This window comes from Stenella coeruleoalba (assembly GCF_951394435.1).
Source record: "Stenella coeruleoalba genome assembly, chromosome: 2".
NCBI classification, from domain to species: domain Eukaryota; kingdom Metazoa; phylum Chordata; class Mammalia; order Artiodactyla; family Delphinidae; genus Stenella; species Stenella coeruleoalba.
In genome coordinates this window covers 136747306-136774657 of record NC_137147.1, presented here as the reverse complement: position 1 = coordinate 136774657, position 27352 = coordinate 136747306, and the positions used below count along the sequence as shown (strand labels likewise).

Sequence of the window (27352 nt, the reverse complement as noted above, 5' to 3'; positions counted from 1 at the left end):
GGCTGCATGTTCATAGTTCCCGTTGTTTTTGGTGTCTACCCCCAGTGGCTAAGGTTGGTTCAGCGGTTTGTGTAGGCTTCCTGGTGGAGGAGACTAGTGCCTGTGTTCTGGTGGTTGAGGCTGGATTTTGTCTTTCTGGTGAGCAGGACTACGTCCGGTGCTGTGTTTTGGGGTGTCTGTGACTTTATTTTGATTTTAGGCAGCCTCTGTGTTAATGGGTGGGGTTGTGTTTCTGTCTTGCCAGTTATTTGGCACAGGGTTCCAGCACTGTAACTTACTGGTCGTTGAGTGGAGCTGGGTCTTAGTGTTGAGATGGAGATCTCTGGGAGAGCATTCTCCATTTGATATTTTGTGGAGTCAGGAGGTCTCTGGTAGACCAATGACCTGAACTCGGCTCTCCCACCTGAGAGGCACAGGCCTGACACCCTGCTGGAGCACCAAAACCCTGTCAGCCACACAGCTCAGAAAAGAAGGGAGAAAATAAGAAAGAAAGAAAGAAAAAATAACAAAGTTATTAAAATAAAAAATTATTATTAAAAATAAAAGAAAAAATTAAAATAGTGGAAAAGAGCAAAAAAAAGGAAAGGAAGAAAGAAGAGAGCAACCAAACCAAAAAACAAATCCACCAGTGATAACAAGCACTAAAAAGTATACTAATAAAAAAAGAAGGAAAAAAATAAAAACGGACAGATAGAATCCTAGGAGAAATGGTAAAAGGAGAGCTATACAGACAAAATCACACAAAGAAGCATACACATACACACTCATAAAAAGAGAAAAAGCAAAAAAAAAATATGTATATGTATATTAAAAAAAGAGGAAGAGAGCAACCCAATCAATAAACAAATATACCAATGATTATAAACTCTATATACTAAACTAAGAAAAACATAAAACCAAAAACAAATTAGATACAGAAGGCAAACCCCAAGTCTACAGTTGCTCCCAACGTCCACCCCCTCAATTATAGGATGATTCGTTGTCTATTCAGGTATTCCACAGATTCAGGGTACATCAAGTTGATTGTGGAGATTTAATCTGCTGCTCCTGAGGCTGTTGGGAGAAATTTCCCTTTCTCTTCTTTGTTTTCACAGCTCCTGGGGTTCAGCTTTGGTTTTGACCCTGCCTCTGTGTGTAGGTTGCCTGAGGGCATCTGTTCTTCTCTCAGACAGGACGGGGTTAAAGTAGCAGCTGACGAGGGGCTCTGGCTCACTCAGGCCAGGGGGTGGTTGGGGAACGGAGTGCAGGGCGAGCCTGTGGTGGCGGAGGCTGGCGTGATGTTGCAGCAGCCTGAGGCATGCCATGTGTTCTCCCGAGGAGGCTGTCCCTGGATCACAGGACCCTGGCATTGGCGGGCTGCACCGGCTCCTGGGAGGGGAGGTGTGGATAGTGACCTGTGCTTGCACACAGGCTTCTTGGTGGCTGCAGCAGCAGCCTTAGCATTTCATGCCCGTCTCTGGTGTCCGCGCTGATAGCCATGCCTTGCTCCCATCTCTGGAGCTCGTCTAGGCACTGTTCTGAATCCCCTCTCCTAGCGCACCCCGAAACAATGCTCTCTTGACTCTTGGGCAATTCCAGACATTTTCCTGGAGTCCCTCCCAGCTAGCTGTGGCACACTAGCCCCCTTCAGGCTGTGTTCACGCAGGCAACCCCGTCCTCTCCCTGGGATCTGACCTCTGAAGCCGTAGCCTCAGCTCCCAGCCCCCACACGCCCCTGCAGGTGAGCGGACAAGCCTCTGAGGCTGGTGAGTGCTGGTCGGCCCCCATCCTCTGTGTGGGAATCTCTCCGCTTTGCCCTCTGTACCCCTGTTGCTGCGCTCTCCTCCATGGCTCCAAAGCTTCCCCCCGGCCACCCCGGGCCTCCACCAGTGAAGGGGCTTTCCAATGTCTGGAAACTTTTCCTCCTTCACAGCCACCTCCCAGAGGTGCAGGTCCTGTCCCTATTCTTTTGTCTCTGTTTTTTCTTTTTTCTTTTGCCCTACCCAGGTACTTGGGGAGTTTCTTGCCTTTTGGGAAGTCTGAGGTCTTCTGCCAGCATTCAGTAGGTGTTCGGTAGGAGTTGTTCCACATGTAGTTGTATTTCTGATGTATTTATGGGGAGGAAGGTGATCTCCATGTCTTACTCCTCCACCATCTTGAAGGTCTCCGTCCGTAAAATATACTTTAAATTCATCAAAAATCACATAAATTTTCATTCCCTTTAAAACAACTAAATCATATGGCAGATTACTTCTAAATTTTGACCTCACTTTTTTCATCTCTCTAAAATCAGTAAGACACATTTAAATATATCCTAATTATAAAAATACAAACTGCATTTCTCACAAATGATTTCTGGCCCTGATCCTGGCTTTGTCACTAGCTGTGTGACCTTGTATAATTTACTAAACTTCTCAGAGTATTCATTTCCTCATTTCTAAAATTAGAGTTTTATGGGAGATGCATTCTACTTTCCTTTTTAACTCCATGATAGTTTCTCTTTGTGCATTTTTTATTTACTTCTTTAGTCTAGGTCTTTCTTTGTTTTCAGAAGCATTTGTAATGGCTCACACCCTAGAATACCTATTTGTGATCTCTTTGACCTTCCTTAATTCTAATATAATGTATATACTGATCAGGATAGGCTAGATTATATTACAGTAACAACTTCTCTAACCTCAGTGGATTAAATCCACAAAGTTTATTTCATGCTCATACTGTCAGTCTGCCCATAGTATGTGATCTGGGAACTTTACTCTGTGTTGTCCTCATTCCAGGACCAAGGCCTTCAAAGCACCCAACCTCTGGAGCTTTGCAAATTCTACAGTAGAGGTGAGAGAGAGAATAGCTATGTCATCATTGTCTGAAATGTTCCACCCAGAAGTAAACACATGTCACTTTTGTTCATATGACACTGGCCAAAGCAAGTCACATGACCTCACCTAACTTCAAAAGGGCATGAAGTGCTATCTCACAATGTGGCCAGGATGTGGGGAGACACAGGAATATTTGGCAAACAACTCTTATGACTATCCATTATATTTTAAATCAAATGTTAACTTCTGGTAGAAGTGTCAATTAGTACTACATTTATGGAGGGAAATTTGCAAACGTATCAAAAGGCCTAGAAATATGTCTACCACTTGATTTAGTAGTTTCAGTTTTAGGAAATTATTGAACAGATGTATAGAGATGTACATTCAATAATTCATTCCTTGAATATATGTTTATTGAATATCTACTATGTAATGGGGAGCTGACCTGGTCCATACCTTCGTGGAGCTATTTGCAGGAAAGGGGAGAGATAGTACCAGAAATAATTTAAATGAAACAGGTTAAGTGCTATGATTGGCAAGTATAGGCTAGTATGAAAGCATACAGGAAAATTTCTTCTGACCTGTTTTCCAGTTGGCTGATTCTCTCTTCAGCTGTATAAAATCTGCTCTTCAAACCACCTCCATTAAATTTTTCATATCAGTTTCTGTAATTTTTTATTTCTTAAAAAGTTCTGCTTCAAATGTACTGAATTACTTTTTAAATTTTCTATCACTGAAGATATTTTCAGGTTTGTCTTTTATGAAGAAATTATTTTCTCAAATTGTGACATTATTTTGAATGCCTACAAATCTTTTGGTAATAAAAATTAAAACTTACATGGTTATAATTTACTTTATTAAAATTTGCCAATATTCAGGGGGAAAAAAAACATGATCCAGATTGTGTATACAGATTGCAACATTTAAAACTTTGCTCATAGTATTGTAAGGTGATACAGAAATGATAATATTTGAGTTAGGGTGTTAGGATTATGACTGATTTTAAAAAATTTTTCTAAACTGTATAATGTTATTACAGTAATATTATTTCATAGTTTTTAGAATGGAAGAAATTAGACTGGCCAAATCAACTTAAAAACAAAGTAAAAGTAATGATGTTAATGGAGAATAATTTATTAATATCAATGGAGAGTTTTTAAAAGCTTTCACAGCTGTTTTGTCATTAAGAAAAACCTCTGATTTGCAACCATAAATTAAATAAAGATTGTTAAGAGTATAATTTTTATCCTTTTTACCTTCATGATAGCAAGTTTGTTAAGTCTCTCCATGTGGAACTACAGTACAAAGAAAAATTATAGAAGCCTGCTTCCCCTTTCTTTTTTCTCTTCTCATTCTTTTTTCTTTCTTTTATTAGTTAGGTTTATCTCACATCAAGAGTGTGGAGCAGAGTTAAGAATGTACAGGTTTCTTTTAGAATTAAGACGGAAGAAGAAAATAAAGAGGAACATACTAACTTTTTCTTTGAGGGCATATTTTCTATTAGCAAATAGTATGCCTCTCACAAAGAAAATCAGACTTGGAAAACTGAAGATATTTAGCATAAAAAAGGTTAAATACTTAATAATACTTTTTTACATTTTTCTTTTAGGAAGAAGAAAGGCGTATGGCATCTGTTGTAGCCAAAAAAGAGGAAGAGAAGAAGCGAGAAAGTCATAAGCAATCTTTGCTTAAGGTATTTTCTGTGATGTCTACATTCATATATGTGCACATGCACTCACACACAGTGAAGCTAGCTAGCTAATCAGCTAGAAAAGTAGTTTCCAAACTGTAAATTTTTCATTCCTATCAGTAGAGTGTTTTTAATAAACAAACACCCTTAAAACTTTTATAAGTCACTACCTATAAACAAACTTTTACTTCTGAAATACAAAATAATGTACATTATAAAACACATGCAAAAGATAGAAATTGTAAAAGAGATTAAAAATAAATATAACAGAAGTTATAATTTTTTCCACACCAGTATATCACCATGTGTATCCTCATGGCATGTGCATTTCATTTTGGAAACCGCTGTAGTAGACTGTCATCTTTAATGATATATTTTAATGAGCTCTGCTACATGTTTTTTTTTTAAATGATGGCTTTTTGCATTAAAAAAATGTCTCCATTAGCTTCTCTGATATAGAGGTGGTAAAGGTTTTGAGGAGTATAGGAATTAAAGGTTTTTTAAACTGGTTTTAAATTATTTAACATATCAGATGTTAAATTTCCTTAAAATGTTTTCTTTAAAAATATTTTATATTAACATAACAAAGTATAATAAATAAAGACAGCTTAAAGTTTATAGTTCTTATTATGATTCTACTATGTTCTGAAACTAAGGATATCACCCTGATTACCATTACTCGTTCTTGTCTTGTGTAGATGCTTTTCTTTTTAAAATTAAAATGGCATTCAGAATTTTTAAAAATGACTAATAGAGATACAAAGTTGTATCTTAGGGAACTTACTGGGGTGATGGAAATGTTATGAGTTAGCAGATAAACACATTTGTCAAAACTGATCAAAGAGTACACTTGAACGTGTGTATTTTACTCTATGAAAACTACTCCAAAATTAACAAACAAAACAAAACAAAACAAACTTGGTCCCAAGCCCTCTCAGCTCCAGGCTGCTACTTCAAAAGTAATTAGAACTGTTACTCAGTATGCTAAAATTTTCTCACCTGCTGTTATTGGTGATTTAACTCTATGGCTTCCAGTGTAAGTAGAACCTAGTATAGGCAACAAATTGCACTTGACTCCATCTTTGAACTGAACATTTTTTATTATATACCCATTTCAGCTGCTTGTAACCATCAGTATTTTTGGAAATATGCCATTAAATTTTTAGCTAACATGTTTTTTAGATGTTTGGAAAATATTTATGAAAACTTCAAAAAATACCTAATGCTTCTCTTGAAGTCGCCAAATAGGGCTCTTTAATTATGAGGGTTATTTAATTTTAAAAATTTTTAGTAAGAGGAAAAGTGTAGGAAATCAGGAATTCTAGCTCTAGCTCAGATTCAGGGTCATGATATCAAAGACCCTCAGCATTTACTGGAGATTGTTTCATGTGACAACACATATTGATCATTAAGAAAATGGGATGGGTGGTTATAGAGGGACAGGAAGAGTGTATGGACCTATATCTTCAGCCTTATTGCTTTTCTATCTTTCTATTTTCTTTTCAAACTTGGAAATGAATGGAAGTGATAGTTATGGGATATACTGGTGTGGTATTGCTTGGACTATAAAGAATAGACTCAAGTGGCAGAAGCTGAAAGTTGGCATCTTCTAAAATAATTGTCACTTTAACACAGACTTGGCAAATTGCCGTCTAGCTATAGTCGTGATTGTACTAATATATGCCAAATGCATCCATGATCTTTGAGCATGAAATTTTTGGGATGTACCCCCTTTTGCCTTACAGAATCTCTAGGCTTTCTTTTGCTTCTCTTTTTTTTGCTCCACAGACACCTAGAGCCCTTGTTTGGCCCCCTGGCCAACCAGCAATCCCCACCTGACCCCAGACTGCACTCTTGTTTTAAAATGTCTTCCCTTTTCTTGGCCTCAATGAAAATATCCATTTTCTTAGTCAACCTGGTGTTGATCTGATTTTAATAACCCAATTAAAGAAAGCTTAACTTTGGGATTGGGATAGGAAAGTGTTTGCGTTTTCAGAGTCTCTTGTTATAAATTTGTTAGCATACTCAGTGGTGTAAACTTTTGTGCCCTGTTTCTAAGCATCACTATATCTACCTCACTTAGAATATTTATTTTTGCTGACTCCAAGTCAGCCAGAAAACGAAATGCATGGAGCCAGCATGATAGCCATCCTCCATTTACTCGCTGCCCCTGCCTCTTTCAAAGTAGCCTTGGTACTGAGTAAAAATAGTGGTATTGCTTAGATTAAGAATTGGTTTGTCCCAGTCATCTGCAAATAACTGAAATAGAATTCTTTAAGGTAAGGTGCCTTTTTATCATAGATTTCGGGGGAAAATTTATAGTAGAATGGCAGATTCCTACTTGCTTTAGATAAGAAGGACATACATAAAATGTCAAAAAGGCTCAGAAGTATATACATATTAAGTATAACCCATTTAATTATATAAACAAATTTGAAATTCCGAGCAATAGAAAAAAGAACCCATGCTAGAAACATTTTTAAATGCAGAAATAGAACTTTTAAAATGTTTAGTTTTAATTAAGCTTTGTCACCACTTTTCATTCCTATCCAATGCCATTTCTACATCTAAAATTTTAGATAGGCAAAGAGGTGGAACTAAACATAAGTATTCTGCATGTGTGAATGCACTGAGGGAATGGGCAAAGAATCTTCCAAACAGCCTTCACTGGCTCCAAAGAGAGCAGGTGAATCAGTATCACACAGATGGTTTTTCACTGGATGATTGTTCTCTTAGTAAAGAGAAAAGGGAAAGTGTCCATTTTCAGCACTCTGATTTAATCAATATGCCATTTAAAAATTAACTTTTGATAATGGATAATCTAGGATGCTATTAGTTGTCTAGAAATATTTCAACCTAGTACAATTTCATTTAATAGTCTATATATGATTATTAATTTTCAGACATTGTAATTTATGCTGTGAAGCTTGGAACATTGATCAGTCTCTCTCCTTCCTCCCTTCCCCCCCAAAGTATTCCACCATATTTGCCATAATTATTGAATAGGAAAATTAAAATATCGTTAGTTTTTTCTTGCTGTGTTTAAACACAAAGGCATAATTTTCTGTCTAATTAAAACTTCACATAACGCTTGAATATATAAATTTCTGTCAAATTAAACTTTCAAATAGTGAATTTTCTTATCTCCAGTGGAAGTAATTATTGTTTTGCATATAATTTGTTAAGGATGATAGAGCATCGTTGAGATGGTTGATTGCATAGGTTAAATAAAGGCCACTTATACTGTGTTTTAGAATACATATTTGGTAGCTACTTTTAAGTAACAGACTCCTTTTAAAGGTGTGATAAGTAGTACAAACAATATGCTCCTTGGACTCTCGTGCTACAAAAATGGCATTATGTAATTCTTGTCCCAATGAACTTTTTCATAGGAGAAGAAAAGGTTAATAATTAACAACGTAGCTCGAAAGTGGGACTTGCAACAACATCGAATTACCAATATTGCTACAAACCAAGATGGAAAAGATTCAGACTCTCAGGACCACTGTCAGAACGATGGAAGCACCATCTCTGCATTTCCAGAGGAAACAGGGTATGCAATGGTATTCTTTCCAGATACTAGTATCTTTGGAGAACTGAATTTGGAGCAGAAACAGGAAAACATTTGACATATAATTATTTTAAGATAGTTTTCTTAAGAAAACCTACTGAAATTAGCAGTAGGTTTTAAAAGTTAAGGTGGAAATATTGAAAATATAAGCTGACCCCTAATTTAAAAACCCTTCAGTAGTTTCTTATTTTTCATAGGAATAAATCTAGATTACTTAATATAGCCTATGAGACCCTCTACCCACCTCACCTATTTTATCCCATACCATCAGCCACTTTATTCTTGTGCTGCAGCCTCAGTGATTTCCAGTTCAGTTACTTCCTACTTCAGAACCCTTCTCTTACAAACAGTTGTATTCTCCCCTGCCCTACTTTCCTCACCCTACCCTGGCTAACTACCACTCAGCCTGGAGGTCTTAAATTTAAACCTCACTTCCCCTGAAAAGCCTTCCCTAACGACTTCCCGGAGACTAGGCTAGATCAGATAACCTTTTTTTCTCCCAGTACTCTGCACTTGCCCTTGTTAGCACTTATCATGACCATAATTAAATAAATAGTGGGTAATTAGTTGTTTCATAACTGTCTTCCCCACTAGAATGTAAGCTTCTCAAGGAAAAGAATCCTGATTGTCTTAACCTCTGTTGTTTGCCCAGTAGCTATCACAAATCCTTACTCCTTAACTAGTAGTATTAAGCAATTCGGCATAAAATCTGAATAGTTACTCCAGTTCTGTTCTATAATATCTGTCTATTCCAGTGGCTCACAGCCTCTTTCTTCTATGACACATTGGTCAGATAACATATATCCCTTGATTTATGAGCAAATCTGAGGATGCTTTCTAGACTTGACATATTTCTCTTCCTCTCAAGAAGGCATACTAGAATCAAGTAAATAAGAGGAATATAAAGCATATATATTTTCATAGTTTATTTATAATTTAAAAACATATATATATAATTTAAAACCTAAAAATCAAAGATAGAATGCACTGCAGTTTTGTTTCACTTGATGCACAGTTATCTAATGACCAAACCAAATTCTGAAACACATTTCAAACTAAATATAATATAGCTTTTATTTCAAGTTTTCAGCCAGTATTCTTTAAGCTTTCCATATATGAAGAATGCGATAAAGTCATTTAAGAGGAATTAGAATAATATTTTGGAAGTTTACTGGAGTTAAAGAGTTTGACATATATTTTAAAGACAAATATACTTTTTTTTTTTTTTTTTTTTTTTTTGGTGTACGCGGGCCTCTCACTGTCGTGGCCTCTCCCGTTGCGGAGCACAGGCTCCAGATGCGCAGGCTCAGTGGCCATGGCTCACGGGCCCAGCTGCTCCACGGCATGTGGGGTCTTCCCGGACCGGGGCACGAACCCGTGTCCCCTGCATCGGCAGGCGGACTCTCAACCACTGCGCCACCAGGGAAGCCCGACAAATATACTTTTACAATTTTAGTTATAAGATTAATTTATATTGATCAGTGTACCTCCTTCAGCTCACTTGGGTATCCACATGGTAGAGTTTCTCAGATCTTTTAGCTAGAAAAATAAGGAAACAATTAAAATTCTAATTAAGTAATGATTTGTATAACAGATATATCACTTATATTGCCCTGGAGCTTTATTTAATATTTTTTAAATGTCAAAATGTAATTTTACTTGGCTAGAACTATACTTTATAAAATTAAAACTTTATATCATTGGGCTTTAGATTTATGAAATACTATACAAGTCAGTTCTATTTCTGATTTATCTTTTATTAAAAAATATATTTTTTATCTTCCTTAAGAAGGTTTCCTAGTACCAAGTTTATCCAAATGATCTTATAAATTTTATCCTAAAATTTTAATAAGGTTTTAAAATTACTCCTTTAATACATCAAATTTATTTTTATATATGGTGTTAGGTTAGAGTGTAACTTGATTTTATTTCAATTGACTAGTTAATTGTCTAATAGCATTCCTCAATTAAATTATTGTCTTTTTTAATGAGAATGCCATTTTCATGTTATAGTAGGTTCCCATAAATATTGGATATACTTCTGTACTCTCTATTCCATGTCACTAATCTACTTTTATGTCTTAATGCCAATACCAGACTCTTTTGATTATTGTCATTTTATACTAAGTTTTAATATCTAGTAAGGGAAATACGCTTTCACTATTCTTTTCAAAGTTTCAGTTCTTACACACTTGTTCTTACATATGAACTTTAAAATCATTTAATCTAAATGGAAATGTTAGAATCTTATTCAAATGGCATTTAAGTTGTTTATTTCAGTAGGATTAACATTCTTAAGATAATAAATCAGCACTTTAAAAATCATGGTATATCTCTCCATACTTTTCAGGTATACTAGGGAGCTAACTGGGGAAGTGTTGTGTTACTGAAGGAAAATCCTGAGGAAATAAAGGAGGTTATAGACCATGAAACTGTAGCAACTACAGTCTGAATTGAATTGAACTACAGTCTGAATTCCAGGAGCACAGAGTAGCAAGGTGTATAAGTAGAGAAGCTAAATGTCTTATAAAGAATAAGGAGATGAAGGATCAAGATGAAGGATCAAAGATAAGGGGGACTTCCCTGGTGGCGCAGTGGTTGAGAGTCTGCCTGCTGATGCAGGGGACATGGGTTCGTGCCCCGGTCCGGGAAGATCCCACATGCCGCGGAGCGGCTGGGCCCATGAGCCATGGCTGCTGAGCCTGCACGTCCGGAGCCTGTGCTCCGCAACGGGAGAGGCCACAGTGGGAGGCATGCGTACCTCAAAAAAAAAAAAAAAAAAAAAAGATAAAGAATTTAAAAATTCAAGTATAATGACGAAAGAAATGATGGACCATATGGTTAGGTTACTTTTTTTTAATTAATTGCTTTTTTATTATGGTAAGAACACATTATGAAATCTATCCTCTTAACACATTTTTAAGTGTACTATGCAGTATTAATAAATATAGGCACCACATTTTATGGCAGAGCTCTAAAGTGTAACAGAAACTTTATACCTATTAAAAACAACTCCCCATTTCTCGGTGCCTCCCCCAGCCCCTGACAACAACCACTGTAATCTTTTTTTTTTTAACGTCTTTATTAGAGTATAATTACTTTACAATGGTGTGTTAGTTTCTGCTTTATAACAAAGTGAATCAGTTATACATATACATATGTCCCCATATCTCTTCCCTCTTGCATCTCCCTCCCTCCCACCGTCCCTATCCCACCCCTTAGGTGGTCACAAAGCATCGAGCTGATCTACCTGTGCTATGTGGCTGCTTCCCACTAGCTATCTATTTTACGTTTGGTGGTGTACATGTGTCCATGCAACTCTTTCACTTTGTCCCAGCTTACCATTCCCCGTCCCCGTATCCTCAAGTCCATTCTCTAGTAGGTCTGCATCTTTATTCTCGTCTTGCCCCTAGGTTCTTCATGACCATTTTTTTTTTTTTTTTTAGATTCCATATATGTATGTTAGCATATGGTATTTGTTTTTCTCTTTCTGACTTACTTCACTCTATATGACAGACTCTAGGTCCATCCACCTCACTACAGATAACTCAATTTTGTTTCTTTTTATGGCTAACATTCCATTATATATATGTGCCACATCTTCTTTATCCATTTGTCTGTTGATGGACACTTAGGTTGCTTCCATGTTCTGGCTATTGTAAATAGAGCTGCAATGAACATTTTGGTACATGACTCTTTTTGAATTATGGTTTTCTCAGGGTAGATGCCCAGTAGTGGGATTGCTGGGTCGTATGGTAGTTTTATTTTTAGTTTTTTAAGGAACCTCCATACTGTTCTCCATAGTGGCTGCATCAATTTACATTCCTACCAACAGAGCAAGAGGGTTCCCTTTTCTCCACACGCTCTCCAGCATTTATTGTTTGTAGATTTTTTTTAACATCTTTATTGGAGTATAATTGCTTTACAATGGTGTGTTAGTTTCTGCTTTATAATAAAGTGAATCAGTTATACATATACACATGTTCCCATATCTCTTCCCTCCTGTGTCTCCCTCCCTCCCACCCTCCCTATCTCACCCCTCTAGGCGGTCACAAACCACCTAGCTGATCTCCCTGTGGTACGCGGCTGCTTCCCACTAGCTATCCACTTTACGCTTGGTAGTGTATATATGTCCATGCCACTCTCTCACCTCGTCACAGCCTACCCCTACCCCTCCTCATATCCTCAAGTCCATGCTCTAGTAGGTCTGTGTCTTTATTCCTGTCTTACCCCTAGGTTCTTCATGACCTTTTTTTTTTCTTACATTCCATATATATGTGTTAGCATACGGTATTTGTTTTTCTCTTTCTGACTTACTTCACTCTGTATGACAGACTCTAGGTCCATCCACCTCACCACAAATAACTCAATTTCGTTTCTTTTTATGGCTGAGTAATATTCCATTGTATATATGTGCCACATCTTCTTTATCCATTCATCTGTTGATGGACACTTAGGTTGCTTCCATGTCCTGGCTATTGTAAATAGAGCTGCAATGAACATTTTGGTACATGACTCTTTTTGAATTATGGTTTTCTCAGGGTATATGCCCAGTAGTGGGATTGCTGGGTCATATGGTAGTTTTATTTGTAGTTCTTTTAAGAAACCTCCATACTGTTCTCTGTAGTGGCTGTATCAATTTACATTCCCACCAACAGTGCAAGAGGGTTCCTTTTTCTCCACACCCTCTCCAGCATTTATTGTTTCGAGATTTTTTGATGATGGCCATTCTGACTGGTGTGAGATGATATCTCATTGTAGATTTGATTTGCATTTCTCTAATGATTAATGATGTTGAGCATTCTTTCTTGTGTTTGTTGGCAATCTGTGTATCTTCTTTGGAGAAATGTGTATATAGGTCTTCTGCCCATTTTTGGATTGGCGTATTTGTTTTTTGGATATTGAGCTGCATGAGCTGCTTGTAAGTATTGGAGATTAATCCTTTGTCAGTTGCTTCATTTGCAAATATTTTCTCCCATTCTGATGGTTCTCTTTTCGTCTTGTTTATGGTTTCCTTTGCTGTGCAAAAGCTTTTAAGTTTCATTAATTCCCACTTGTTTGTTTTTGTTTTTATTTCCATTTATCTAGGAGGTGGGTCAAAAAGGATCTTGCTGGAACTGTCATACAGTGTTCTGCCTATGTTTTCCTCTAAGAGTTTGATAGTGTCTGGCCTTACATTTAGGTCTTTAATCCATTTTGACTTTATTTTTGTGTATGCTGCTAGGGCGTGTTCTAATTTCATTTTTCTACATGTAGCTGTCCAGTTTTTCCAGCACCACTTTTTGAAGAGGCTGTCCTTTCTCCACTATAGATTCTTGTATCCTTTATCAAAGATAAGATGACCATATGTGTGTGGGTTTATCTCTGGGCTTTCTGTGCTGTTCCATTGATCTATCTTTCTGTTTTTGTGCCAATACCATACTGTCTTGATTACTGTAGCTTTGTAGTATAGTCTGAAGTCAGGGAGCCTGATTCCTCCAGCTCCGTTTTTCTTTCTCAAGATTGCTTTGACTATTCAGGGTCTTTTGTGTTTCCATATAAATTGTGAAATTTTTTGTTCTAGTTCTGTGAAAAATGCCAGTGGTAGTTTGATAGGGATTGTATTGAGTCTGTAGATTGCTTTGGGTAGTAGAGTCATTTTCACAATGTTGGTTCTTCCAATCCAAGAACATGGTATATCTCTCCATCTATTTGTATCATCTTTAATTTCTTTCATCAGTGTCTTGTAGTTTTCTGCATACAGGTCTTTTGTCTCCTTAGGTAAGTTTATTCCTAGGTATTTTTTTCTTTTTGTTGCAGTGGTAAATGGAAGTGTTTTCTTAATTTCACTTTCAGATTTTTCATCATTAGTGTATAAGAATGGCAGAGATTTCTGTGCATTAATTTTGTATCTTGCTACTTTACCAGATTCATTGACTAGCTCTAGTAGTTTTCCGGTAGCATCTATAGGATTTTCTATGTATAGTATCATGTCATCTGCAAACAGTGACAGCTTTACTTCTTCTTTTCCGATTTGGATTCCTTTTATTTTTTTTCTTCTCTGATTGCTGTGACTAAAACTTCCAAAACTATGTTGAATAAGAGTGGTGAGAGTGGGCAACCTTGTCTTCTTCCTGATCTTAGTGGAAATGGTTTCAGTTTTTCACCATTGAGGACGATATTGGCTGTGGGTTTATCCTATAAAGCCTTTATTATGTTGAGGTAAGTTCCCTCTATGCCTACTTTCTTCAGAGTTTCTATCATAAATGGGTGTTGAATTTTGTCGAAAGCTTTCTCTGCATCTATTGAGATGATCGTATGGTTTTTCTCCTTCAATTTGTTAATATGGTGTATCACATTGATTGATTTGCGTATATTGAAGAATCCGTGCATTCCTGGGATAAACCCCACTTGATCATGGTGTATGATCCTTTTAAGATGCTGTTGGATTCTGTTTGCTAGATTTTTGCATCTATGTTCATCAGTGATATTGGCCTGTAGTTTTCTTTCTTTGTGACGTCTTTGTCTGGTTTTGGTATCAAGGTGATGGTGGCCTCGTAGAATGAATTTGGGAGTGTTTCTCCCTCTGCTATATTTTGGAAGAGTTTGAGAAGCATAGGTGTTAATTCTTCTCTAAATGTTTGATAGAATTCGCCTGTTAAGCCATCCGGTCCTGGGCTTTTATTTGTTGGAAGATTTTTAATCATAGTGTCAATTTCAGTGCTTGTGATTGGTCTGTTCATATTTTCTGTTTATTCCTCGTTCAGTCTCAGAAAGTTGTGCTTTTCTAAGAATGTGTCCATTTCTTCCAGGTTGTCCATTTTATTGGCATAGAGTTGCTTGTAGTAATCACTCATGAACCTTTGTATTTCTGCAGTGTCTGTTGTTACTTCTCCTTTTTCATTTCTAATTCTATTTATTTGAATCTTCTCCCTTTTTTTCTTGATGAGTCTGGCTAATGTTTTATCAATTTTGTTTATCTTCTCAAGGAACCATCTTTTAGTTTTATTGATCTTTGCTATCGTTTGCTTCATTTCTTTTTCATTTATTTCTGATCTGATCTTTATGATTTCTTTCCTTCTGCTAACTTTTGGATTTTCTGTTCTTCTTTCTCTAATTGCTTTAGGTGTAAGGTTAGGTTGTTTATTTGAGATGTTTCCTGTTTCTTAAGGTAGGATTGTATTGCTATAAACTTCCCTCTTAGAACTGCTTTTGCTGCATCCCATAGGTTTTGGGTCGTCATATTTTCATTGTCATTTGATTCTAGGTATTTTTTTGATTTCCCCTTTGATTTCTTCAGTGATCTCTTGGTTATTGAGTAGTGTTGTTTAGCCTCCATGTGTTTGTATTTTTTACACATGTTTTTCCTGTAATTGATATTTAGTCTCATAGCATTGTGGTCAGAAAAGATACTTGATACAGTTTCAATTTTCTTAAATTTACCAAGGCTTGATTTGTGACCCAAGATATGATCTATCCTGGAGAATGTTCCATGAGCACTTGAGAAGAATGTGTATTCTGTTGTTTTTGGATGGAGTGTCCTATAAATATCAATTAAGTCCATATTATTTAATGTATCATTTAAAGCTTGTGTTTCCTTATTTATTTTCATTTTGGTTGATCTGTCCATTGGTGAAAGTGGGGTGTTAAAGTCCCCTACTATGATTGTGTTCCTGTCGATTTCCCCTTTTATGGCTGTTAGTATTTGCCTTATGTATTGAGGTGCTCCTGTGTTGCGTACATAAATATTTACAATTGTTATAGCTACTTCTGGATTGATTCCTTGATCATTATGTAGTGTCCTTCTTTGTCTCTTGTAATAGTCTTTATTTTAAAGTCTATTTTGTCTGATATGAGAATTGCTACTCCAGCTTTCTTTTGATTTCCATTAGCATGGAATATCTTTTTCCATCCCCTCAGTTTCAGTCTGTATGTGTCCATAGGTCTGAAGTGCATCTCTTGTAAACAGCATATATATGGGTCTTGTTTTTGTGTACATTCAGCCAATCTGTGTCTTTTGGTTGGAGCATTTAATCCATTTACATTTAAGATAATTATCGATATGTATGTACCTATTACCATTTTCTTAATTGTTTTGGGTTTGTTCTTGTAGGTCTTTTCCTTCTCTTGTGTTTCCTGCCTAGAGAAGTTTCTTTAGCACTTGTTGTAAAGCTGGTTTGGTAATGCTGAATTCTCTTAGCTTTTGCTGTAAAGCTTTTGTCTGTAAAGGTTTTTTAATTTCTCTGTCAAATCTGAATGAGATCCTTGCTGGGTCGAGTAAACTTGGTTGTAGGTTTTTCTCCTTCATCACTTTAAATATGTCCTGCCACTCCCTTCTGGCTTGCAGAGTTTCTGCTGAAAGATCAGCTGTTAACCTTATGGGGATTCCCTTGTGTGTTATTTGTTGTTTTTCCCTTACTGCTTTTAATGTTTTTTCTTTGTATTTATTTTTTGATAGTTTGATTAATATGTATCTTGGTGTGTTTCTCCTTGGATTTATCCTGTATGGGACTCTCTGTGCTTCCTGGACTTGATTAACTATTTCTTTTCCCATATTAGGGAAGTTTTCAACTATAATCTCTTCAAATATTTTCTCAGTCCCTTTCTTTTTCTCTTCTTCTTCTGGGACCCCTATAATTCAAATGTTGGTGTGTTTAATGTTGTCCCAGAGGTCTCTGAGACTGTCCTCAGTTCTTTTCATTTTTTTTTCTTTATTTTGCTCTGCAGTAGTTATTTCCACTATTTTATCTTCCAGGTCACTTTACCGTTCTTCTGCCTCAGTTATTCTGCTATTGATCCCTTGTAGAGAATTTTTAATTTCATTTATTGTGTTGTTCATCACTGTTTGTTTGCTCTTTAGTTCTTATAGGTCCTTGTTAAACGTTTCTTGTATTTTCTCCATTCTATTTCCGAGATTTTGGATCATCTTTACTATCATTATTCCTGAATTCTTTTTCAGGTAGACTGCCTATTTCCTCTTCATTTGTTTGGTCTGGTGGGTTTTTGCCTTCCTCCTTCATCTGCTGTGTTTTTCTCTGTCTTCTTATTTTGCTTAACTTACTGTGTTTGGGGTCTCCTTTTTCAGGCTGCAGGTTCGTAGTTCCCGTTGTTTTTGGTGTCTGTCGCCAGTGGCTAAGGTTGGCTCAGTTGGTTTTGTAGGCTTCCTGGTGGAGGGGACTAGTGCCTGTGTTCTGGTGGATGAGGCGGGATCTTGTCTTTCTGATGGGCTGGTCCACGTCTTGTCGTGTGTTTTTGGGTGTCTGTGGCCTTATTATGATTTTAGGCAGCCTCTCTGCTGATGGATGGGGTTGTGTTCCTGTCTTGCTAGTTGTTTGGCATAGGGTGTCCAGCACTGTAGCTTGCTGGTCGTTGAGGGATCTGGGTCTTGACATTCAGATGGAGATCTCTGGTAGATTTTCGCCGTATGACATTACGTGGAGCTGGGAGGTCTCTTGTGGACTGGTGTCCTAAACTTGGCTCTCCCACCTCAGAGGCACAGCCCTGATGCCTGGCTGGAGCACCAAGAGGGTCTAGGCTATTTTTTTTTTTTTTTTTTTTTTTTTTTTGGTACGCAGGCCTCTCACTATTGTGGCCTCTCCTGTTGCGGAGCACAGGCTCCGGACTCGCAGGCTTATCGGCCATGGCTCACGGTCCCAGCCACTCCGTGGCATGTGCGATCTTTCCGCACTGGGGCACGAACCTGTGTCCCCTGCATCGGCAGGCAGACTCTCAACCACTGCTCCACCAGGGAAGCCCCTAGGCTATTTTTAAAGAATTAAAAAGTAGAACATTGTCAAGAGATTGGGAGAAAATTTATTATTTCTGTGACTAGCAGTCTAAATGAATTTAAAGATAAGTACATAAAGCAAGAGAATTAATAGTCGGCTGGAATAGTGGGAATTTATGGTCAGATTTAAGTTTTTGAAGTTGAAGATTGTAGAGGTGGAATATATCTAAGTAATAACAACATAAGAGTAATTTGGCACCCATTGTGGCTGTGAGAATGGGTTGTTGGAGAAGAGTAGAAATCAATGAGAGGAGGAGAGGAGAGAAGATCAGCTGCCGTTATTATTGTAGACACTGAAGTTACAGATGATAGAACGGGTGTGGAACTAGTGGCCAGAGTATTCAACAGTGACCAGCCTTATCTCCTCCCCATCTCAGCCATGCATCCTATGCCCTTGTCACAGAGATGTTCACTGTTCACGTTTTACTAGCGTTGGCAGCTGCAGTGATTGTAGGAGTGTCTTTGTTTATTAATTCGTTCTTTTACCTGGCAAAACTATTTCTGATAGTTGGATTCTGACTATTAGGTGGACTGATAGGTGGACTCTAGGCTATTAATGTGACTTTCTTGACACTCTAAACTTTTTAAGCAACTTCTGTTCAAAAATTTTGTGGCCCTCTAAAATTTAAAATTTTAGAGTTCATTTTTATGGTCCCGAAAACAAACAGTTATTTCCAAGAGAAAGAAGAAGTATCTGCTAGTGAAAATTATTGTGACTTATAGTTACTGCCAAGAGTTTCAGAATTTTTATTAGGAGTTCCACAAAGAGGCTTTTTAAGCCAAGAGCACAAGGAAGAGTTTGGAAGAGATGGGAAAAGTGATGTGTGGGTTCAATGCAGAGGATTTGGAGAGCCGTAAGGTATCATTAGGAAAGAGGTCCACAGTTTCTGGCAAAAAATTTCTACTGATGTAAGTTCAGAGTGCCATAGAGACACAGTTACGTTTTCATGGTCTGGCCCTTTTTGATGATCTAAAAACTGTTAAATCAAGGAGACACAGATGATATTTATATATGAAGTCAGATAAATAAACCTTTAGAGATAGACAGTGAATTATTGGTAGAGACTATAATGCAAAATCAGTTACTTATAACTTCTAGTGGTTGTAGATAATTTTTTTCCAATTTAGTTTGTGGTTATCTGATGCCTGTAAAATCTGTTATATCAGAAAGGTAGAAATATTTCTAAAAATATTTCTAAAAGAGCTTATTGTACCTACATGAGGGGCTCTTAACCAGAGGATCCAGATTGACTTTTTGAACTTTAAGTTCTTATTTTGCTTGAACACTCCACACTTGTTGACATAGTTAATACTCATTGTTGATAGGCTCTTTGCATTGGCTTTCTTGATAGCACATTCACCTGATTTTCCTTTTACCTATGTGGCTACTCTTTTTAAAAATTTTTTATTTTTAATTATTTATTTAAAAAAATTTTATTGGAGTATAGTTGATTTACAATGTTGTGTTAGTTTCAGGTGTACAGCAAATTAAATCAGTTATACATATACATATATCCACTCGTTTTTAGATTCTTTTCCCATATAGGCCATTATAGAGTATTGAGTTCCCTGTGCTATACAGTAGGTCCTGATTAGTTACCTATTTTATATTTAGTAGTGTGTATATGTCAATCCCAATCTCCCAATTTATCCCTCCCTCCCCTTTCCGCCCTGGCAATGATAAGTTTGTTTTGACTGTGACTATATTTCTGCTTTGCAAATAAGTTCATTTGTACCATTTTTTTAGATTCCACATATAAGCGATATCATATGATATTTGTCCTTCTCTGTCTGACTTCACTCAATAAGACAATCTCTAGGTCCATCCATGTTGCTGCAAATGGTATTATTTCATTGTTTTTTAGGGTTGGGCTACTCTTTTTTTAAAGTATATCTTGCTGACTCCATTTCTATCAAATCTCTGAATGTATATCATTCTATTTCTTGATTTATAAGATTTAGATATACTTTTTGCTATAGTAGGTGAGGATTCAGCTCATTCACCTCTCTCCCCCCAACACTATATATCTATTATTATTTTATTGATAAGTTTTGTAGCGTGTAATGAAACCTCTATTTCTTATTCCCTCTGCTATAGATAGTAGCTCTGAAATCTGCAGTGGGCAAGATGAATCTATCCTTTTTACCTTTCTTCCCACCTTTTTATATTACAGTTTCTATCAACTATACTTTTCTAATTTCCCTTGCTATATATCTTCCTTGACCTATTGGTTGAGTGTATTGTTTAATTTCCACATACTTGTGAATTTTCCAGATTTCCTTCTGTTATTGATTTCTAGTTTCATTTCATAGTGTGAGTTCAAACTTTCAGAATTTATTGAGACTCATTTTGTGGCTTCTGTCCTGAAGAATGTTCCATGTGCACTTAAGAAGAATGCGTATTCTAATGTTGGGTAGAATCTTCTATATACATCTGTTATATCTAGTTGTTTTATAGTCTTCTTCAAGTCCTCTATTTCTTTTTGATCTGTCTAGATATTCCATCCATTATTGAAAGTAGGGTATTAAAGTCTCCAACTATTATTGTAGAACTATTTCTCCCTTCAGTTCTGTCAGTTTTTCCTTCATATATTTTGGGTGTTAAGTGCATATATGTTTATAATTTTTATGTGTTCTTGATGAATTGACCCTTTTATCAATATAAAATGTCCTTCTATGTCTCTTGCATGTCTCCTGTGACAATTTGTTATATAACATCTCTTTTGGTTACCATGTGCTTTGAATATCTTTTTCCTTCCTTTCAATTTCAATCTATTTGTGTCTTTTAATTTTGTAGAAAGCATATAGTTGAATCATTTTCTTAAAATCCATTCTGCCAATATCTGTCTTTTAGTTGGAGAATTTAATCTATCAGGTCCTAATGAGAAAGGTCTTCCTTCAGTCATTTTGCTATTTTTTTCTACTTGTATATCTTCTTTGTTCATCAATTCCTCCATTACTTTCTTCTTTTGTGTTTGATTTTTTAGTGTAACATTTTAATTCCCTTCTCATTCCTTTTACTCTGTATTTTGTAGTTTTTTTTTTAGTTGTTACCCTGAGGATTACAATTAACATCTTCATGTATAACATTTTAGTTTGCATTAGTACAAACTTAGTTGCAATAATATACAAACACTTTGCTCTTATATAGCTCCACTCCCCTCTATGTTGCTGTTATCACAAATTTCATCCTTATACATTGTGTGGACATTAACATAGATTTATAGTTATTATTTTATGCATTTGTCTATTAAATCTTATAGAAAAAAAGAGGAGTTACCAACCAAAAATACAGTAACACCAGCTTCTATATTTATCTGTGTAATTACCTTTTCCAGTATTCTTTATTTCTTCATGTGACTTTGAGTTATTGTCTAGGGTCCTTTCATTTCAATCTAAAGGACTTTTAGCATTTCTTAAAGGGCAGGTGTACTAGCAATGAACTCTCACAGTTTTTGTTTATCTAGAAATGTCTTAATTTCTCCCCGAGTTTTGAAGTACAGTTTTGCTGGATATAGAATTCTTGGTTAACAGGTTTTTTTTTTTCTTTCAACACTTTAGGTGTGTCATCCCACTGCCTTCTGCCTTGCTTGGTTTTTGATTAGAAATTGGCTGTTACTCTTATTGAGAATTCCTTTTACAAGACTAGTCATTTCTCTCTTGTTGCTTTCAGGAATCTCTCTTTGTCTTTGTCTTTCCACAGTTTGAGGTGATTGTTTAGGGTCCTCTCAGGTCTTTTCTGAGTGTAAGTGTGGACATAAGTGTTGCCCTCTAGATTCCCTGGAATACACAGGAGCTTCTCAAAGTCCCTCTTTCCCTAAGTATCTTCTTCCCCAGCCTTTTGTTTCTCAGTCTTTTTGATCTGTCTATGTTTGCCCATGTGGCAGCAGCTAAATATGTTTTTGCCTTTAAATAATTTTGAGGGCTTCCCTGGTGGTACAGTGTTTAAGAATCCGCCTGCCAATGCAGGGACAGATTGCTTCGTATTTGAGCCATGCCTTTCTTACATAATTTCTTTTTATCTGGGGTTTCTGATGGCCTGTTTTGTTGTGTTGTTTTTGTTTAACAAAGAAATTTGTGCTGCCTTTACCACATTCCAGTTTCTTTGAATTTCTTTTTTTGTCTTTTGAATGGAATCCACTCTTGTTGAAGCTTTCTATGTCCCTGACCTAATTTAGTCTCATTATTTCCTTTTGGACCATTGTTTACAGTTTATTATTTTACATCATATTACTAGTAGCCTTTGCTTTTTACTTGGATTATTTGTCTTTTTCATATCCTCAAGTACTTCTATCCTCTCAACCTCTAGATGGTAGAATTCCTCTGAGTTTGGTCCTGGGCCCTCTTTTCACTCTCTGCTTCCCCCCTAAACAATATCATATATTTCTTTGACTTTAAATGTCATTTATATTTTGAAGATACCAATATGTATTATCTCTTTTTTTATGGTTTACCCATTTGGATTGTGTTTAAGGGAAAAAATCTTTTACTACATTGAGATTATAAAAATATTCTCCCATTTTGTCTTCCTAAAGGTTTAAAATTTTGCCTATCATATTTTAGTCTTTATTACACTTGGAATTGATTTTTAAATTTGAGGCTGATGTCAAATTTGTTTTTCCTCTTAGGAATAACCAGTTGCCCCAGTGTTACTTATTGAGTATTCTTTCCTTTTCCCACTGAACTGCAATGCCCCTCTGACTGTTTTATTGGCAGTGGGAGGAGTAGGTAGTAGGGTACTTTTGCAGATCTTCAGTTAATGCCTCTTCCTCACTTCTCATTCCCATCTTCCATCATATCTCTGTTCTTTCCTTTCCAAAGTTCTACTGGGCAGCTTGGCTGTCATCTTTGTTCTTGTCTCCAGTTCATATTCAAAGTTATGGCTTCCTTTGTCCTTCTTCCTCACTCAAAATTCTTCACCTTCCAGCTTCCAGAAATTTGTTGAAACTTCTTGCTGAAGATTGTCTCCCCCTTTCCTTTTTACTTGTTATTGTGTGTGTATAACATTTCAATTACTTTAAGGGCCTTAGAGGGAGAGGTTTCAAACACATGTGCTCATTCTGTCTACTTTTTTATCTGAAAGCACAAAGTGAAACATTTTAAATATTAGAAGCTACATTCTCTGTAAGTCTTTAAAAATATAATTAAATTTCATCTCTTGGGAATGATATAAGCCTGGCTCTCTCTGAAGGTAGAAAGCTAGTCAGAGGGCCGCAAAGTCTCTTCCTTAGGGTTCCAATTTGTTTTTTAATACTTCATAAGATTTTCCATTTTCAACAATCTCATTTATAGTCTTTAGTATTTCATAATGCCAAAAAAGTGGCTAATTCTTGTGTTACAATGTCTGTGACCTTTGGCTTGTGGGTGTGTAACTAAATGCCTGGAAATAAGTATCCATGAAAAGATTACAGGCACATAAAGAGAAGAAATTCTGTAAAACTTTGGTATATCCCATTAATGATTTCACTGTTCACTGTACTTGGGACATATCTGTAGTAAAGTGACATACTACAGGTTTCTTTCCCTTGCCAGAAATGGGAAAGTACTTGGTGTAATGTTTTCTTTGCTTACATTGGATGCATGCAGTGAAGCTGGTTTATTTTTGGTCATTTCCTGTCTATGAACACTGTGGTATTTTAGCCAGCACTACTGTAATAAAATATAATGCATAAAATGAATTTCCACACCTATGAATGTTGTAATAGAAGTTCATAAAATATGTTATTATAGGAATCAGCACCACTTATTCACTGGGAAAAGAAACTTATGAAATATTTTAAGTCTTTCTGTTCTAGCCTCTTATAGAATGCATAAAGATTTTTTTAAAAACCTGTAGTCCTCTGAAATATTGTCTTTTTTATCCATATAGGCATTTAAGAGTATATTCTCCATTTAGCCTGGCTTCCAGGGACTCATGACTGTGTTGCATTAAGTTAATCACCCTGTCTTCGTGTCCTCTACTAATCAAGAATGCATGGAATAGTTTTCTGATTAATTCTTATATAAAGATTGAGTTGGATAAATGAACATTTGGACTTGGAATTAACCAGTAAAGATCTTGAAGAGAATTCCTATTTGATGGCAAACTGCCTACTGTTATATAAATAATACTTGAGTAGGGAAATATACATGGAAATGTATTGGGCTTCATGGAGAAACAAATTTTAAAGCATAGATCCTCCATAGAGGAATACCACATTTCTTAGAGCATAAATTTAAACTAGACAGGGGTAAAACCTAGACCAGGTGACTCCATCACCTAGTCTAAAACATTTGAATAACACTTGAATCCTCCCTCACCTTCCTTCCCGACAATCACTAAGTCCTATTTTATGATCTCTTAAATATCTGGTATATCTGTGTTCTCTCCTTTTATTAATAATTATCACTAAAATGTATTGAACTAAACACGGAGTATTGTTTAGAATATGATTTCTAGTCTTAATAACAACTCTGAAAAAATATGTATTATGATCAGCATTTTACATACAAGGAAACTGAAACTGCAAAGAAATTAAACAACTTGCTCCAAAAGTCATCTATTTATCACTGACAGATCTGGGGTTTGAACTAAGCTCTATCTGATTTTCTTGCCAATGCCTTTTCTACTGCATGATACCCTCTTTTTTGTTATGCCCTTATGTGGTCTAGTTGACACTATTGCACTGGTCTTCCTACTAATCTCTCTCCATTCAGTCTCTCCCTGCTGCATCCTCCACAAAGTTCACCAACTTATTATCTGTCTCAAGTAAGTCCTTGAGGGCAGGGAACATATCTTATTCATCTTTTTATCCCCAGCACCAGAACCTAGCTCCATGCATGGCACATTGGAGATGCTTAAAAACTTGCATTGAATATGGTTCTGTTATTTTTTATTTAAAAATCTTTTTCTGCTCCTCAACCTTATGGGATAAAATCTGACTTTTCAGCTTCTACTCCCCCATATGTTTAAGTGTTTAATTTCTATGTTTCAGTGTTCCATACATATTGAAATTGTTCTAAACTGAGTATGTTATATATAATTAGGCTTCTGTGCCTTTATTTATTCTATTTTTCTTACCTAAAGTGTGCTGCCTCCTTCTACTTCTGATGAAATTCTACTGTTCATCTTTCAAGGACCAGTTCAAATACTACGTCCTTTTTTTTTTTTTTTAAGGGCTTCAAATGCTTGGCTTTATTTATTTATTTTTGGCTGTGTTGGATCTTCATTTCTGTGCGAGGGCTTTCTCTAGTTGTGGCAAGCGGGGGCCACTCTTCATCGCGGTGTGCGGGCCTCTCATTGTCGCGGCCTCTCTTGTTGCGGAGCACAGGCTCCAGACGCGCAGGCTCAGTAGTTGTGACTCACGGGCCTAGTTGCTCTGCAGCATGTGGGATCTTCCCAGACCAGGGCTCGAACCTGTGTCCCCTGCATTAGCAGGCAGATTCTCAACCACTGCGCCACCAGGGAAGCCCCAAATACTACCTCCTTTTGAAACCTAACTTCTCCCCACTAGAAGAATTAATTGTTCTTCCTCTGCATTTCCATAGCATATTGCTTAAATATTCATTATATGACAATAAACATAAATATTATATTAGGATTAATGTATACATTTATCTTGCTTTCCACCCTCCATCCAGATTGGGAGCTCTTTAAGGACAAATAAGTATTAATTTATCTTTATATCCCCAAAGCCTACCACAATATCTGACATATAATAGGCTCTCCAGATTAACCTATTTGTTTAATGAGGTTGAGGTCATTTCAGTTTAGAAATTATACCCATGTGTTTATTAATTTAACTGCAGAGTATGATTAGAGCAGTTATATTTCTGGGAACATAGCCCAGTAAAAGTGAAGAGAGTTTTGATATATTTAAAAACTTGCACATGATTTCTATACTTGTTCTTATCAATTCAGATGAGTTGGTTGCCTGTGACAGAATTCTTAGGACAGTGCCCTGTGGGCTTTTAGCAAATGTTTGGTGAATAAGTGAATGAGGGAGCAAATGAAATAATATGTATGTATGTTTGATTAAAAAGATGTGGACATATCTATTAAGCACACAGGGAAAACTGGAAAGACAATCCCCAACATATAAACATGGGGAACAAACTTCCTAAGTTATTTTTTATGGAAATCAGAGCACACCTTCCCTGAGGAACAGATTCCTCTATTCCATATTGGCCAGAGTTTGAGGCTAACCTCAAGCCTCGTTCAGAAAATAACTGAAATGGGTTTGGTCTTGTATGACCTATTTAATAGGTGCTTTGTTTCCTATCTACAGCCCAGCAAACTTGCCATTTGTTGTTACTGAATGTCCATGGGAGGTCTATAAAAGTTAGAAATTACTTCTGCTTTGTTTTATAACTATACAACTGTTTTGCTGAGGCTAGGTTTGTTTATTTCACTTATTTTCCTGACAGTTTGCTTGACAAAACTTTAAAGAAAATAAATAATCCTTTTCTAATAATAGACATTTCATATTGTAGTTTATATTCTTAAACCTTTAATCATATGGGAAAAAGGTAAACAAGACACTTCCAAATAGATGATATAAAACAACACAACTTCTCAAAGGATTTATTCATGTTTCTGGCGCATAGCTGTGATTCAACTTCTTTTGTTGCACGTCATGACCATCAGGCATCACTACATCAACTAGCAAACCTTTTTCTTGCCTTGACTTTACTTCTTCATTATTGGTCTTTGCCTCATCTGCAGAAACCTTCTTACTAACCCTTAGCCCGTGACTATGTCACTGACTTGTCCCTTTGCTCAAACCACAGTTTATGATTGGAGCACCCTTCTTAAGAGTCAATAGATACTCATAAGAAACTTCATAATTGTCTCATTAATTCTTTGAAGAAATATTTATTGAGCACAACCTGTGCTAGGGAACTGTGCTAGGTGCTGGATCTACTATAGTGAATGTGACAAAGTGTGAGCCCTCAAGGATCACAATGTTTAGTAAGAGAGACAGAAAAGGAAACAGGTAATTGCAGTGCAGTGTGGTTAAGTGCTGTAATAGTGGTATATATTCTTTTCATTAAGCCCTCTTTATTTCAGTGGCATTGAAATGTAACTCCTATCCTTTATCCTATTCTAGAAATGATTATATGCTTTACATAGCTCAACACAAAGTTATCACACAGAGCACAATCGAAGGAACTCTTAATTCTCATCTTATTTTTGTTCTATATTATCAGCCATTACATTTATAGGATTATCATCTAAGATTATTCACACACCACTGCTCATTGAATGTTTGATTATTGTCATATAATAATCATTGTCTTGAGCACTAGTCTGGCAGAAATCAGTCCTTTTATATTTTCTCAGTTGCATATTCACTTAGAGTTGACTGATGTCATTACCCAGCTTCTTATTGTGTCAACAAATGTGTTACATGTTAACTGGTGCCTATGAAATAAGCATAGTAAGTCTAGTAAAGCATGATAAACCAACAGGGTGATGATTTGTCAGTCTTACTCCCAGCATCAGCATTATAAAACTTTTGTTGAAGATCTTTAATAATGCAGTCATTTAC

At 36.3% G+C, this 27352-nt stretch overlaps 1 protein-coding gene across 6 annotated transcripts in view; it reads left to right on the top strand.

Moving 5' to 3' along the window:
- Positions 1 to 27352, top strand: part of LRRC49 (leucine rich repeat containing 49) — a gene marked incomplete at its 5' end in the record, with an annotated part of 129588 nt that overhangs the window by 83222 nt on the left and 19014 nt on the right. For all 6 annotated transcript variants that reach the window (XM_079914108.1, XM_079914112.1, XM_079914109.1 and 3 more), the window contains 2 exons: positions 4405 to 4488; positions 7878 to 8038. In XM_079914108.1, coding sequence (XP_079770234.1) covers positions 4405 to 4488; positions 7878 to 8038 — 245 coding nt within the window. The remainder of the gene's footprint in view (positions 1 to 4404; positions 4489 to 7877; positions 8039 to 27352) is intronic.